This window comes from Hemiscyllium ocellatum, chromosome 5 (genome assembly GCF_020745735.1).
Source record: "Hemiscyllium ocellatum isolate sHemOce1 chromosome 5, sHemOce1.pat.X.cur, whole genome shotgun sequence".
In the NCBI taxonomy this organism is placed as follows: domain Eukaryota; kingdom Metazoa; phylum Chordata; class Chondrichthyes; order Orectolobiformes; family Hemiscylliidae; genus Hemiscyllium; species Hemiscyllium ocellatum.
Window position 1 is genome coordinate 62051133 of NC_083405.1, and position 17412 is coordinate 62068544.

General features: G+C 39.2%; 1 protein-coding gene across 4 annotated transcripts in view; it reads left to right on the top strand.

Moving 5' to 3' along the window:
• Positions 1-17412, top strand: part of si:ch211-197h24.6 (uncharacterized) — an 88359-nt gene that overhangs the window by 28209 nt on the left and 42738 nt on the right. For all 4 annotated transcript variants that reach the window (XM_060824791.1, XM_060824793.1, XM_060824795.1 and 1 more), the window contains 4 exons: positions 1340-1462; positions 10532-10598; positions 12284-12331; positions 15866-16003. In XM_060824791.1, coding sequence (XP_060680774.1) covers positions 1340-1462; positions 10532-10598; positions 12284-12331; positions 15866-16003 — 376 coding nt within the window. The remainder of the gene's footprint in view (positions 1-1339; positions 1463-10531; positions 10599-12283; positions 12332-15865; positions 16004-17412) is intronic.

Genomic DNA, 17412 nt, shown 5'->3' on the forward strand with positions numbered 1-17412 from the left:
GAAATGTTTTAATACAAAATGCTTCCTCAAATGTCTATTTAACCTAAATTGTTCACGTTCTGACGTAAATGCTTTGTAAAGCAAAGGTATGAAGGGATGCAGGCTAATGGCAGGTATGTGGAGTTAGACCACAGATCAGCCATGATGTCACAGTGGTGGAACAGACTTGAGGGGCTGAATGGCCTCTTCCTATGTTCCTGTGATCTGCGATTCTTTCTTCTACTTTTCCACTTAATTGTTCTGTTAAGTTTCTGTTTCCGTCCTTGAGAAAACTGCTCAACTTCACAGAAATAAAAATCAAAAACCTATGTATCTCTACTTTAGAACCAAAGTTCCCAAATAACACTAATGTATTACAAATATTCATCATATTGCTACTGGCATACATTTGACCAAGATACTCTGCTTATCTATACAAACAGTAAATTGGAAAATTGAACCAAAAGGTGGTAATCTCAAGATTAATGCCAAGCCTCAAACAAATTAGCATGAGGATGAAGCAAATTAGAGATTTGAATGTGAGACTCCAAGATTTATGTACCAGAAATGGCTATCAAATGTATGCAGCACTGGCTCCAGGAATTGGCAAAGAGGCAGTTGTTCTTTCACATGCGCTTCACTTGAATTGTGCTTAGATTAATGTTTTGGCTTAATTTAATGACTAGGGCTGAAATGTTTTAGGACTATATAATTGGTGGGGATGGGGAATAAGATGATTGAAATTGGTTGACGTGTATTATTTTAAAAGAGACATAATGGGACAAAAGAACTTGGAACTGATCTGGGTCTTTGACATATAGAGTATGATAGAGAGGAGAATGTACAGACATGAGGGTACTAGCAAATGGGGCCAGAATAGGGAAAACTAAACATTTAGAACTCTCTAACTGAAGACACAGCGTTCATAATAAAAGTGGTGATATTGTGGCATAAATGGAAGTAAATCTGTGTGATCCGATGCCCGTTGCAGAGACGTGGTTGCAAGGTGATCTCGGCTGAGCATTGATTACTTAGGGGTTATTTAACATTATGGAAGGACAAAGAGAAAGGAAGAAAAGGATGACGTGTGCAGCAATGAAAAATAATCTTGGCTCAGAACACCAACTAAGGGAATTAGTTTGGGTGTAGATGAGAAAAAAGAAGTGAAGAAGCTCTAAGCATGATGCATCCTCGTTTTCTACAGTTTGGTATCAAAATTCTTTTGCGAATGCTACTTTGAACACCTTGAAATATTTTACCAAGCAAAGCATGCTGCATAAACTAGCTTGCACTGTACCAAATTATCAAAATTATCCCATGTTGGAAGAATGGCATTTGATTATATGATTGTTCTTTTCAGGAAAAGCACCATCCAGGTGCTCTTAAATATGAGGGAGAAAAATTGAAGCCTTCTGAATGGAAAGAATTTGTCTTCAAAAAAGCACTTGAAATTGAAAAGCTAGATGGAAGAGGGAAGGTGACTGTAAGTACAAGTCTGCTTGGAGATTGCTTACTTATAAATTATCCAGGTAAATTCAAGCAATCTAAATGGCCTAAATCTTCCAGTCTCACTCATGAAAAACTGGATGTAGAACCCGAGATGCGCGTCAGGACTCCATGGCAGTTCTGGTGCACAAACTTGAGTGAGAAATATCCGATAAGTCGAAACTGCGAATGGTAAGTTTCCTTATTCCCTGGGCCCTATGCAAATGTCTCAGAATCTGAGGTAAGGGACAGACTAGCACGTTTACCTGGATAGAAACAGTTTAAACAGGTTGAAACTTGGTCCCATACCTTGGTAACCCCTGATTTCCCCAATTATTTCCCCTTGCCGACTAACCAGGTTGTTCCCCACTGACCACCAATTAGGTCATTATTTCTCACCAAACTGACAAACCCTTGACCAGATCCATTTGATGCCCTTTTGTTTAGAATACCCCTGACCTGACCCTGTCCTGTGGTCATCTGACAATCAATTAGACCACCACTCTCTTGCCCACTTTATCCAGTTACTAACCCACCTTGATTCCTGCATTGAATGTGATTTTCTGGATACTGTTTCAAATGACTGATCTTTTTAAATATAATCAAGTAAATGAACAACTTTTCTGACAGATCAGCATCAGATGTGGTGGTTGAGCGTCTATATTAAGATTCTTCTTGAGTTTCCCTTGAGTCAAGCTAGGAACAAGGGGACTATTTCTTAAGCCATGCAGATGATGTTTGATTGCAACTCTCAAGTTATTTCACTGATCTGTCTTTACGGTCATGATGCTGTAGTGCTTTGCATGATTGCTCCTGTTAACTGGGACTACTTATATATCTCTTCTATTGATTTCATTTTTTCAGAGGAATCAGACAGTTGACTGCCATGTTTTCCACACATTTCTTTATCTAATTGGTGCACTAAAACTCAGATAATGCTGCAAGTATCATTAATAAGTGCATAAAATCATGAGATCTAGCATAGTAGTATGCCCTTCAATCTACCTTGCTTGTGCCCTACCTGAAATAATAGCTTATTTTTTGAAATGCACCAAATAAATACGATGGATGCTGGAATGTCTGAAAAACAATGGTTTTCTTTTAGTTTCCTGCCATCTTCATATCCATGTTAGCAACATTCCTGTTATGTGAACCAGTAACAAGTGCCTTGGGAGTCCCTGTATAGCACCTCAACTGCATTACACTCAGGCACCTTTTTGGTTATTCCATCAGAAAACTTCAAAGCAGTTAAACCTGACCTGTCTTTTTCAAAAAAAAAACCAAATCTGCTGGATTCTTTTCATAATTAGCAATTACCCTGGTTATTATTTATAAATAATAACACAACTGAGGTCAAACTGACTGGCTGGATTTATCCTAGTGCAATTTTTGGAACAAAATTTCAACATTTGCAGTTTTCCAGTATTTCAGCACTGCCCTACATCAAAGGAGGATTAGAAGATGATCTCTACTTACCCTCCAGTTTCTATCCTAATTTTCCTCAGCACTCTGAGATGCATCCTATTCCATGTGATGACTTGTTAACTTTTACTCCCTCTCTCAATTTTTAGCTCTTGCAGCATGTTAACTGTTTTATTGTCACTTTAAAAGCATTCTTTCACTTGGAAAAAAATAAGTGTACCTCAACCGTACACTTTGCTTAATCGTCATAGATTCCCTTTTCAAGCTGTAATAGTATCATGCCTCCATGTTTCTGTCTTTTGCTATATATGTGCCTATTTACGTTAGCCACCAGTTGATTTCCAGCACATTATCCAAATGAATCATACAACTCCTACAACTGACTCTACATGTATACTCAGGACAAAAACATTGGTATTATTGATGGAGGGAAAGACTGTGGAGACTGTTCAGTGATCCCTGCCCATAGGGTGCACTAAGCTGGTCCTTTTGGCTTGCTAGGATCTGATGCTCTTCAATCCTCCTCCAGGTACTTTTACTTGCTTGCAGGAAGTTCAGAACGTCTGATGCATACTTGCAAAGTTTGACTTATTGGTTAAAAGTCCCAGCTGACAGCAACTAATAAGAGCAAATAAACTAGTTTTCTTTAGGCATGAATTTTTAGTATTGCAGAAACAAGTGCAGCACTTTCCTTTCCAGAGATCTGATTGCTTCTGACCAAATATTCAAACTCAAGCTGTTCAGCTTCTTGGGAGTTAATTGTGGGCAGATAGTAATGGGATACTTTTTAACTGTAGTAGCTATTTGTTATAGATGTAACATGTTGAATATGTTTTGCTTGGTTGTGACTAAAGTGGTTGAGATCAATATGAACGTTATCCTCTACCTCATTCAGTGACATCTGCTTGTCAATCTACAGTATGTCTTTATCACTGCATGATTTTGGGAGGATGTCGGAGCATTTGACATTATTTTTGATCCTGGTCATGTTGGACTTCAAGTTCTTAGCCTTAGATATGTTGGAGCCATGGTGGTGCACTTGTAAATAGATTCCTGCAAATCATTTCTAGTTGCTTATGATCATTAAAAACACATCTACCGAAGAGCTTTATGTGGAATTGCTGTATCCCCAATACCAGTGCGGAGTGTACCTTTCAATATTGGAATAATTTATCTGGTCTGTCGTGAGTGTGTTGTCCTGCAATAGAATGTACCAAAGTCATCTTAAGGAGACATCTATCTCTAGAATGGTAGGTTTAAATCTATCATAATGCAGAGTACTTATTTGTTACGTGAGAGTGCATTTTTCAGGGTTTGAAAAATATGCAGATATTGTGCTGATGGAGGGATGGGGTTAGCGTGTCTTTGTGAAGATTCCTGAGATAAGAGATTTAGTCTGAAAACCTGGGATGTGTGAAGAAAGCAAGGAACCTCTACAGGTCATCTTTATCTTGCCATATAGTTATCGTGTGTACATCCTTACAATCCTGGCAGGCAAGCTGAATACCCCGGATATGTTTATGGAAGTGAGAGACTTTGTTCAGCTTGTATTAATTTGATACTTGTTGACAATTTACAAAAAAGTGAAGTCATATTTCTTTGTGACGCCCTTGAGATACTGTGCTTGTGTTTGGCCTTTCCTATGACTTCAGTGTCATTAGCAATGCATTGAAAAACTGGGATGTTCTCTATAATGCGGTCCATGTGCTGCTAAATGATACCCAGATTCAGATTGCCATAATTATAAAAAGCAATATCCACTACTGTCCTCTTGGGGAGATAATAAACTCTTGTGAATGGTCCATGCATTTGTGTTTTCGTTTAACTTCCAATGCAGAAAGAATCATAGAGATGTACAGCATGGAAACAGACTCTTCGGTCCAACCTGTCCATGCCGACCAGATATCCCAACCCAATCTAGTCCCACCTGCCAGCACCCGGGCCATATCCCTCCAAATCCTTCCTATTCATATACCCATCCAGATACCTTTTAACTGTTGGAATTGTACTAGCCTCCATCACTTCCTCTGGCAGCTCATTCCACATACATACCATTCCATACCACCCTCTGCGTGAAAATGTTGCCCCTTAGGTCTCTTTTATATCTATCTTCTCTCACCCTAAACCTATGCCCTCTAGTTCTGGACTCCCTGACCCCAGGGAAAAGACTTTGTCCATTTATCCTATTCATGCCCAGCATGATTTTATAAACCACTATAAGGTCACCTCAGCGTCTGACGCTCTAATGCTTAACCAAAATGCAGCGCTTCGCATTTACCTAAACTCCTCCTGCCACTCCTCAGCCCATTGGCCCATCTGATCAAGATCCAGTTGTAACCTTCTTCGCTGTCCACTACACCTCCAATTTTGGTGTCATCTGCAAGTGTACTAACTATACCTCTTAAGATCACATCCAAATCATTTATATAAATGATGAAAAGTAGTGGACCCAGCACCGATCATTGATGCACTCCACTGGTCACAGGCCTCCAGTCTGGGGTTGGTGAGTCTCTAAATAGATCGTGTGCACGCACACAAACCTTTTTACTACAATGTTTTGACAGGTTCCACCTTTGCCCTGTACAGGACAATGTTAGAGAGATTACCTTGGGAAGGGGTGTTTAGGGTTTACCACTATGTCGAACTCCAGGGAGAGAGTGGAAAGAGGGGGGGGGGGGGGTGGGAGGTTGGGAGATCAGTCATTTAGTGACCGAGCCTGCGTTCCCATCATTCCAGGACTATTCTTGGCAGCACTTTTAATCACTGTAAATAGAATATGCGATCAGTGTTGGACACACGTCTTTGGTGTAATGTTTCTGTCAGAACCTTGAGATCTCCTTTTGTAATTTGGTATTTGGATAATCGAGGTTCCTCTGTTTATTAATTCCTTTCTAATTCCCTTGCAATCGTCCTTCTTGAACAGATCACTTTGACCTCAAAAGTGATTCCAGTGATCCAAAAATGTGAATCCTTCTCCCATACACAAGCTCCTCAGCCATGCATTCATCTGCTCTCTTCTATTCCTGCCCTCACTAACTTGTAGCAATGGGAATAACCAGATATTACTACTTTCGAGGACCTTCTTTTTAAATTCATGCCTAAGTTTCTGTAATCTCAACCTTTTCCCTTCCTATGTCGTTGGTTCCAGTGACCTCCTGCTGGCCCCTCTTCCCCCTTGAGGACATTCTGCACCCTCTCTGAGACATCCTTGATCCTGGAGGCAGGGAAACAACACAGCATTCTGATTTTTCGCTGCTGGCCATGGGCACATCTGTCTATACCTTGAACTAAAGAGACCCCTAACGCAGTCAATAGACAATAGGTGCAGGAGTTGGCCATTCTGCCCTTCGATCCTGCACCACCATTCATTATGATCATGGCTGATCATCCTCAATCAATATCCTGTTCCTGCCTTATCTCCATAACCCTTTATTCCACTATTCTTGAGAGCTCTATCCAACACTTTCTAGAATCTAGAGACTGGGCCTCCACTGCCTTCTGGGGCAAAGCATTTCACACACCCACCACTCTTTGGGTGAAGAAGTTTCTCCTCATCTCTGTCCTAAATGGCCTACCCCTTATTTTTAAGCTGTGTCCTCTGGTTCGGGACTCATCCTTCAGCGGAAACATGTTTCCTGCCTCCAGAGTGTTCAATCCTTTAATAATCTTATATGCCTCAATCAGATCCCCTCTCAGTATTCTAAACTCAAGGGTATACAAGCCCAGTCACTCCAATCTTTCAACATAAGATAGTCCCGCCATTCCAGGAATTGACCTCGTGAACCTACGCTGCACTCCCTCAATAACCAGAATGTCTTTCCTCAAATTTGGAGACCAGAACTGCACACAATATTCCAGGTACGGTCTCACCAGGGCCCTGTACAGCTGCAGAAGAACCTCTTTGCTTCTATACTCAATCCCTCTTGTTATGAAGGCCAGCATGCTATTAGTTTTCTTCACTACCTGCTGTACCTGCATGCTTGCCTTCATTGACTGGTGTACAAGAACACCCAGATCTTTGTACTGCCCCTTTACCTAACTTGATTCCATTTAGGTAGTCATCTGCCTTCCTGTTCTTGCCACCAAAGTGGATAACCTTACATTTATCCACATTAAACTGCATCTGCCATGCATCTGTCCACTTACCTAACCTGTCCCGGTCACCCTGTAATCTCCTGACATCCTCCTCATATTTCATCTTGCCGCCCAGCTTTGTATCATCAGCAAATTTGCTAATGTTACTATTAATACCATCTTCTATATCATTAATATATATTGTAAAAAGCTGCGGTCCCAGCACTGATCCCTGTGGAACCCCACTGGTCACCGCCTGCCATTCCGAAAGGGAGCGGTTTATCACTACTCTTTGTTTCCTGTCAGCCAACCAGTTTTCAATCTAAGTCAGTACTTTGCCCCCAATACCATGCGCCATAATTTTGCTTACTAACCTCCTATGTGGGACTTTATCAAAGGCTTTCTGAAAGTCCAAATACACTACATCCACTGGATTTCCCTTTTCCATCTTCAGAGTTACATCGATCTCTTGGAACCTGACGTACCCTTCATTGCATTAGAGTCAATACCAGAAACTTGGCTATTTGTGCTACATTCCCTTGAGAATCCATCACCCCCTACATTTCCCAAAACAGCATACTGTTCAAAACAGAAATACCCACAGAAGGTTCCTGCACTACCTGCTACCTCTCTTACCTTTCCTGGAATTAACCTATCTATTTGACTGTATTTGCGACTTTTCCCCCTTCCTACAACTGCCATCCATCACATCCCCTTGCTCTTGTAAATTCCTCATTGCCTCTAACTGTCTTTCCAACTGACCCATTCGATTTGATAGGATTCGCAACTAATGGCATTTATTGCAGATATAATCCTCAGTAACATGTAAACTCTCCCTAAACTCCTACATCCGACAAGAGCATATCTCCCTACTAAAGGCCATTTTTTGCTTCCTTCAATCGACAGACCTAGAATATAGCACTGTCTTATTCTTCTCCAAACCAATGCTCCAGGCTAATATTTATGGCTTATATTTTTAAGTTTAATCCAGACATATCGCAAAAAAACATCTAATCAAGAAAGAACCCACTCTACTCACTACTGCAAACTTACTGTAAGGCCACGTTTGCTAATTTTCCCAGACGCACTCCAATGTCCAGCAATGCATGAATTCAAAGATGTTCAAAGTTTGTGAGAAGATTTGTAGCTTGGCTGCTCGTTGTTGTGGTTCTGTTCGCCAAGCTGGGAATTTGTGTTGCAGACGTTTCGTCCCCTGTCTAGATGACATCCTCAGTGCTTGGGAGCCTCCTGTGAAGTGCTTCTGTGATCTTTCCTCCGGCATTTGTAGTGGTTTGAATCTGCCGCTTCCGGTTGTCAGTTCCAGCTGTCTGTTGCAGTGGTCAGTATATTGGGTCCAGGTCGGTGTTCTTATTAATTGAATCTGTAGATGAGTGCCATGCCTCTAGGAATTCCCTGGCTGTTCTCTGTTTGGCTTGTCCTATAATAGTGGTGTTATCCCAGTTGAATTCATTTTGCTTGTCATCTGCTTGTGTGGCTACTAAGGATAGCTGGTCATGTTGTTTCGTGGCTAATTGGTTTTCATGGATGCGGATCGTTAGCTGTCTTTCTGTTTGTCCTATGTAGGGGTTTGGAGCATTAGCCACTGAGCAGTGTTCTAAAATATTTTTCTAATGCTTTATACCAGCTGCTGTCATGTTTTCTGGTATTATGTTGGTTCTTTTGTAATAGAATCACTCGAGTGGGATTCTTACAGAGAAAAGGTAGCCTTTTCATTACAGCTCCATTATAATAATTAGGGTTCTAGAGATATATAGTATAGAAACAGACCCTTTAGTCCAACCCATCCATGCTGATCAGATATCTCATTTAATCTAGTCCCATTTGCTGGAATTTGGCCCATATCCTTCTAAATCCTTCCTATTCATATGCTCATCCAGATGCCTTTTTGATGTTATAATTGTAGCTGTCTTCACCACCACCTCTGGCAGCTCCTGCCTACGTGCACCACCCTCTGCGTGAAAACGTTGCCCCTTAGATTCCTTTTAAATCGTGCCCTCCACCCTACTCTAGGGAAAAGATCCTTGTTATTCATCTTTTCCACGTCCCTAATGTTTTTATAAACCTCTGCAAGGTCACTGTTCAGCCTCCTACGCTACAGGGGAAATAGCCCCAGCTAAGATATGGTCTTGGCTTTATCAATTAACAGGCTGATTGACGAACTGACTTTCCTTTTAATTACAAAGTACATTATGGGGCTAGCACATCATATGATGTAATGTCACACAGAAATCATCACTTAGCTTTCTTAAAGATACATTCTTGCTTGCTCATACATACAATATTACAACAAAGTCTGCCAGGTTTCTGTTCCTGCATCCTTTTCAAAGTTTAATTTATAGTGCCTCATACTTTTCCTGTTAGAAATGAAAAGTGACTGGTTCTATATTAAATGTCGTTTGAGTATAACATTCTGAATTCAGTTGCAGTTCTCCTCTTTGTGTACTGCTTTACAGGTAATCCCCCACTTTTCAAAAGTTTGCTTTACGCTACTTTACTTTTATGAAAGACCTACATTAGTATTTGTTTTCACTAACCAAAAGAAACCCGAAGAGGATTTTCACTTTTACAAAAAGCGGTGACATTTTCCCAAAAAAATTAAAGCTTCTTCACTTTATGCTGTTTTGGCTTATGAAAGATTTCATAGGAATGCTCTACTTTCGGATAACGGGATACCTGTACTATATAGCTTTATTGTCTGCAAGCTTCAAGTATGTACCCTCGTTCAGGTTATTGATGTATGTGTAAAAGTGAAATGTTCTTAATGCTGATCTCTGAAGGACAGTACTGTGTACATACATCCAATCTGAAAAAGTAAAAAACTACTGCTTTCACTACAATCAGCGTTTTAACTAGTTTTCATGCCAGCGTTGCCTGTTTCATCCCTTCAATTTTTGAAGTAAGCTTCTCCAACTTGTCTATTTATGAGGTATTACCTAAACACCTTTGAACATCCGTCTGCACAAAATCAATTGCACTACCATCAATCATCTTTGTTTCTGCATCAAACAACTAAAGTAAAAGATGTAATTTATTATGTTGGCAGAATGAATAAATATAAATTGACATTTACCATGTTAACTGTTTGCTCTTCAAGAGTTCCAAACAATCTGCTTTCAGTTATTGTGCTGTGTCGACTCTGTTAAAGGCAGCAAAGTCTTCAGCAATATAATGGTTTGCATTTTATTCACAGCATGGAGCTCCAAGGGGATTTGTGAAGCCACCTTTAAGTGCAAATTTAAACTTTTTTTGTTCTTCCATTTATTCTTCAATGAGAGACCTTTTTAACTAAATGCAGTATCTAAAATGATGTTTACTCATAGACTGTTACTTTTGAACAAAGCTGATATTTTCAATGGAATATTTGTGAGGTTTTTGATATTAAAGTGCTGAATTCTGTACATTAATGGATGAGCAGAAGAAAATATATATTTTGGAGGATATAATTTAATATAGTAAAAACTTTAAACATCTTAATGACTTGTCAGATAAATTGTCAGTCATACACAAGTGTTTTCTGACATAAATTATTTATTCTATTTATGAATTTCAGATTGTCCACGAGAAAACCAATGCAAAGAATAATGAAAAAACTGCTGTAAAGAGAATTGCAGAAGTGTGTAAGTTGCTGAATTATTTGAAAAATGTATCTATATTATGCATAAATAATTGAGTTTTTTTAAACCCTGTTTGCACAACAAGCACTGTCCATCCAACCAGCCAACAGGTTATTGTTATCTATCCCTGCCTGAATGAAAATTTGTCCAGGTCTTTATTTTAATTTTTGAAGACTTTACATAAAGAATCAAGTTCCAATAAAATGTCCTAGTTTCTTTTGATATTCTTCAAGTATTAATCTTCTGTTTTTTTTGTGCATAATTAGGATATGTGCTGTAATCTCTCTAGTTCAATGCTTAGGACCAGTTAATTTCTGAATTTTCTGGATTTTAAAATGACATTGGAATGCTTAACCACAAGTTTGTGAACTGAAAAATGCACAGATATAAATATTAACTGCATAAAGCAGTGACAAAAGATTGTAATGCAATAATAGAACATATTTTCTTTATCCAGTTGCTTCTGTTTCTGCTTCTGAAGTGCTGTACTAAATTGATACTGAGAGTTGTTTGGCCATAGTCAAAAGTTTGTTGAATAACTTGTGTTTTCCCTCAATTTCTGGACTGGCGAAGTTATGGTATACATAGCTAATTAAATAAAGTATGGGTTTGAAAATGATTTTTTACTCATGGAAAAAGACTGCTTGTTCAGTCAATGGATTTTAATTTTGAGTTCAAATAAGTTTTGGCATCAGTTTGAATTTTTGGAGCTTGTAAAATACAGAGCCGTTGGAAAATATTTACCTGTGTTCTATTCAGTTGGCTTTTTTATCTTCACTCATCCTTATCTCATTTGCTTCTATTTCCTTCAATACAAGCATAGAAATTCGGAGCAAGAGTAGACCATTGAACCTGTCAAGCCCAAACCACATTTCAATAAGACAGTAACTGATTTAAATACTGCACATTCCAACCTACCCCAATAAGCAAGGAAGTGAGAAGTTATAAAGGATCCATCTTCTGCCATGAAAATATTCAGGTTTATTCCCCACTACCTTTGGAGGAAGAAATTTTGAAAGGCATGCAACTGTCTGAGAAAACAATTTACCTTTTCTCTCCTAAATGAGCAACTCCTTACTTTAACACCTAGTTCAAACTTTCCCATAAAAGGAAACATGAATTGATTTACATTTCAAACAACACCAGGTTTAACTTTGTCCACCCCAGTCTGGCATCTTCACAACATGATTTACATTTGTCACTTTTCCACTCATCTCTTGATCCCATGAACTGTAAATATTCTGACAACCTCTATTGTGAGAACTTGTCAGAATCTATGTAGATTGCATAAAAATCGCTGCTTATTAATCCACTGGTTTCCTCAAAACTTATTAAAATGTTGAGGTTTTTGCCTCTTAACATATTTTTAGACAGTGAGTTCCTGATCCCTATCATTCTTTAGACAGAAAACCTTCTCCATAGCTCCTCCCTAATCTTCCTACAATTTGTATTCACCTGGAGCTAGACTTAGAGTAGGGCACCTTGAGTGATGCCGAACAGTTTGAAGCTGGAGAAGATCCACCGTCCGTGACTACTTCAGACTAAGGATGAAAACAGAAGTCCACTCTGGCAAATCCTGTTGCTTTCAGAATAGCAAAAGAGCAAGTGATTATGTCTGTGATTCTTGGCAGCCAAGCACTTTCTTTGTCAAAGCATTTTTACTGAAGTTCTCTGGTTATTTTTTTCAGCTGCTGTGGAGCCAGAACATAAAGTGCAGAAATCTGAAGACACTTCAAGTATGTTTATTAACTTTGCCAAAGTAAAATTCTGTAATTGTGGATCATGCCATCATTTCCTTTAGTTTGGATTACTACCGGTTTTGAAAACAAAATTCCTACTTTGTGTATGAATGTCATTTACTAAGCCACCATTTGGTGACCATCCCTAATTGTCCTTGAGAAGGTGGTGATGAGCCACCTTTTTGAACCATGGTAATCCATTAGCTGTGTGCACATCCACAATGCTGTTAGGAAGAGAATTTCAAGATTTTGAGCCAGTGACACTGGAAGAATGATATGGTTGCAAGTCAATATATGGTGTATGGCTTGGAGAGGAAATTGCAGGTGATGTTCCCATACTGCTGCCACCTCTGCCCTTTAAAATTGTAGAGCTTTTGGGTTCAGACTGTGCCGCCCCAAGAAATTTTGGTGAGTTGCTGAAATGCATCTTGGAGATAGCACATAGTACTTCCTCTGTATGCTGTCTACCCATGTTTACTCTGACTGTAGGCCAATGTCCATTACACTTTCCTGTTCTCCCTGACCTTTCTGTAGTGTGAGATGTGCAATCATGTCTCCACTGTCAGTTTAGTCCCACACAATTGCCTTTGGTTCCCTGAGATCTATTCTTTGTCTCCTTATTTAATTGATGCTGCTCAATGACACCATTAATGAAATTGGACTCAGCTTCTATAAATGTTGACATGCCCAGCTGTACTTCTCCATTTTTGTGATTTATCAGAATCATCTGTGTGTTTTCAAATTGTTAAACTCATGCACAATTTGTCGGTTGGAATTTTCTACCAATTTAAATGGGCAATTTAGCATGTTCAGTTCACCTGACCTGGGAGGAAACCGGAGCACCCAGAGAAAACCCACGCAGACACTGGGAGAATATGCAAACTCCACACAGACAGTCAACCAAGGCAGGAATCAAACCTGGGTCCCTGGCGCTGTGAGGTATCAGTGCTAACCAAAGAGTCTTAGCTTTGTGATTCAGGGATGGGGGGGGTGGTTGTTAGCTCCAAGGTTTTGTTGACAGCTCGAATTGTCTCCTTGAAGCAAAAGAGACTGAACGGAAATTTGGCAGGTTTGAAGAAGACCGACAAAACAAAGGATGTTTCCATTAGCTAATTGCACAATTGCCAGGGGAACAAATGTTAAAATTTTGTGCTGGAGTTGTGGGTAGTGTGGGGAAGGTATAATGCGCTGGAACTCACGATCTGAGAGAGAAAAGAAAGCAGAAACTGAATGAATTTAAAAGGGAATTGGATAGGCACTTGAGGGGAAATAAACTTGCAGGACCATGGGGAATGAGACTGACTGGGTTATCTTAGAGTGACTCTATTTTACATGGAAACTCTGGGTTGAGTGGTCTCCTGTATTTGCTGAATTGGTGTGTTTCTTTTATATTTTACCACTGGAGTTTCAGTGCAATTTGGAGCTATGACTTAAAAGTTCCAAACTGGCTCATATTCCGATAGCCACAGCTCTTTAGTATCCTAGAAAACAATTTCTGGACTTCTGTGATTTGTATTAAAATTTATTTAATTCGTAGGGTATGAACATTGCTGGCTGGTCCAGCATTTATTGCCCACCTAATTTCCCTTGAATTGACTGGTGTGCTAGTGCCAGTTCAGTGGGCAGTTCAGAGTCAACCACTTTGCTGTGGGTCTGGAGTTGCATGTAGACTGGATCAGGTACACTTTCTCCCAGATCAGATAAGGTAAAGGAACTTAATGAACCAGCAGAGTATTTAACAGCAATCAGTGATGATTACGCAGTTACCAGTAAGTCATCTTTTGTTCTAATTCCAGATTTTCATTGACTCAAGGTTTTACCATCTGCTACGATGGAATTCAAACTCATGTCCCCATTGCATTAGCCTGGATCTTTAGATTACAAGTCCTACTCCATTGCTGCCTCCTAACATAACTGATCAACTGAGTTAGTTCAAAATTAGATTAGTTCCTCCATTAAACTTTGCAACAGCTGACAGGGCTGAAAGTATTGTACCAAATTGAGCTTAGGCCAAGATTCTTATGTGTTAGATGATTGCTGCTGACAAAAGCGATCTCTACAAGAAATACAAATAGGTGTTTTCGTGGAGAAACTGTTGGCATCATTTTAGTGATTGTAATCGGGCTCGATAGTTCATTTTTTCCCCAGTTCTTTAATAATATGTGATTTATAATTGTCATGGACTTCATGTTTTGACCAAACAGTTAGTTCTATAATGTGATGATTGCATTCTTGTGCAGCCCTGTGTTATAGAAATATCACGCTTTGGAAACAGCACTTCGTGTTGGCGATGTAATTGCGTTATGGCCAATACATGGTTCAAAAGTTCACGCTTTGGAAACAGTGTCACCAATTCATCAGTTGTGTTACAGCAAATTCACATAAATGAAATATGATTCATAGCACAATGATCTGTGTTTTGAACACTACATCATTATTCTTCTTTTGAGAATTTTCTGCTCTTCGCTAAAGGCTTTGCTTTCTATTGTGATATAGTATGAATTGCAAAAGGTATCCTCACCTTATTTAAGTGAAGATTTATTTATGCAGCTTAGATGGTATGTGGTGGCTTTTTTTTATTGTGCATTCAACTGAGCCAAATCAGTCTGCTCCACCAGTTAATGCACTAATTTTCCAACGGATTATTTTATACCTATAATTGAAGCTTGCTAATTATTGATGTTTATTTTCATCTGTTTTTTTAAACTGGCATGGAAGCATTATCACAGTTGTCCTGCTGTTTTATATTTCAGCTAATGAGCTGAACACTAATGAGCAGTCTATGCCTACCACCCATATTCAATTATTGATAATATGAAGAATATGCCATTCCAAATTCTTACTAGATTTTTGTTCTAGGCCAATTTAAATATCATTTTAGATGAAGTCATTTAGCTGTGTTATTGATGTCAACCTGGGTTTGGTAATCCATTGGTTGCTGGAGATTGGGTTCATGGGAGTATTTTGGTGGGCCAGTTTTGTAGTAGATATAAGAACCCCTTCAATTAAATTTCACACTTTTTTGGCATTATTGCTCGTCGTGTGATGATTGCATTCTTGTGCAGCCCTGTGTTATAGAAATATCACGCAGGACTATAATGGAAAATATGGTATTTTTCAAACTGCTTCTGATCATGTAGAAATCAGTTCACATTTGGAATACATTGCTACACAATGAATAAGTTTGGCAGATATTATCATATATAGTTTTGTTTGCTTGGTAAAATGCAATTGTCTTTCTACAGTTTTACCATACTATCTTGGTGTTGGTCACACAAATAAAGAAGTTTTTTTTCCTACAATTGTTTCGGCACTTCTCTTATGCATCTTTTATTTTTGCCTTCCACAGTCCTCTTTTTAACACTCTTGTGTTGTCCATATGAGTACTTCCTCTTGTGCTTCGTTTCTGTCTAAATGTCAACATCTTGCTCTTATCAAAATGTTTATGCTGCTCCATCTAACTTGTGTAATTCTCTTAATTGATGCATCTCATACATACTTCTTCACTAATGTACTACATTTGTATTAAAGATGAAGAAATAAAGGAAAGTGAGGAGTGGTCAGGGATGTACCTCTATCCAGATGGTCTTCCTATCAATTTTCCAGTGGATTCAAAGCCATACACACGACCAGTCCGGGCACGTCAAGAAGCCACTGCTCCACAAGGAGGTGAGGAAAACAGGAAGTTAAGATGGTACCAAAAACTGCAGGCTTGGAGTAGTAGTTGAAATTTGGGACATTGAGGTGGATGATATTTTGTTATTGGCTGCTACTGGAGAAGTCATTGCTGCCTATTTTGTGCACACATTTAGAACATAGAACCATACAGTGCAGGAACACGCCCTTCGGCCCACAATGCTTTTGCTGACTTTGATGCCATTCTAAACTAATTTCATCTGTCTGCACATAGTCTGTATCCCTCTATTCTATATCTGTTCACATATCTGCTACATGCCATTGCAGTCGTATCTGCTTCTACCTCCCCTGGCAGCGCATTCCAGGCATGGAAAAGTTTTTTTAAAGAACTTGCCTTGCATATTTCCTTTGAAACTTTCCCTCCTCACCTTAAAGATTTGCCCTCTTGTATTTGATATTTTCACCATGGGAAAAAGACCTCAATTATCCAACTTCTCATAATTTTATATACTTGTACGAGGTTGCCCATCAGCGTGCAATTCTCTGGTGAAAACAATCCAAGTTTGTCTAACCTCTCTTTATAGCTAATATACTCTTTGTAAATCTCTTTCACACTCTCTCCATACCCTATAATGTGGTGACACTGTAAGCCAGTTTTTGATTTATCCTGGCATAAATTGTCAAGTACAATGAGATATATCAGGAAGAGTGAGAGGTTTTATTTACGTGCATTTTTTTCAATGTTTCTATGGAATCATAACAAAATACTCTGATGCTAAGTACCCTTTACAGCTGCCCACACCATCCTGTTGTACTTTGCCAGTGTTGACCAGCTTGATGGAACTACATCATTTTGTTCCATTCTTACTTTTTGACTACAGTTACAAATATATCATTTGCAATGACTTATCCTCACGCTCTCTCACTCCTTCTGGTGGTACCCATGATCTATCCATCGTTCCTCTTCATTCTCACCTTTATGATTCCAGGTGACATCCTCTAAGATACGTTTGTATCAGTTTCCATATGTGTACTGAACATACTCAGCTCTACTTCACCAGACTTCTAAGACCTCTCCATTGTCTCTGCTTGATCTATATCCAGTTCTGAATGAGCAGAATTTTCCTTCATTTAAAAATTGAGACAATCAAATCACTGCCTTTGGTCCCTGCCCTAAACTTTATTCCCTAGCTTCTAACTCCATCCCTATCCCTTCTAACTGTCAGAGGCTAAGCCAGACTCTTCGCAGCCTTGATATCATTCAGGAAACAAAGTAATTTGCAACATTTTACTACCACTACTAAATCTGCTGGCTTCCATCTCCATAACATTGCATGACCACCACTTTCTCAGATGAATATTGAAGTCATCAAGTCATCATCTCTGCCTTTGCTATCATCAAATTTGACTCTTCCAAAGGATTCCTGGCCAGCCTTTCACAT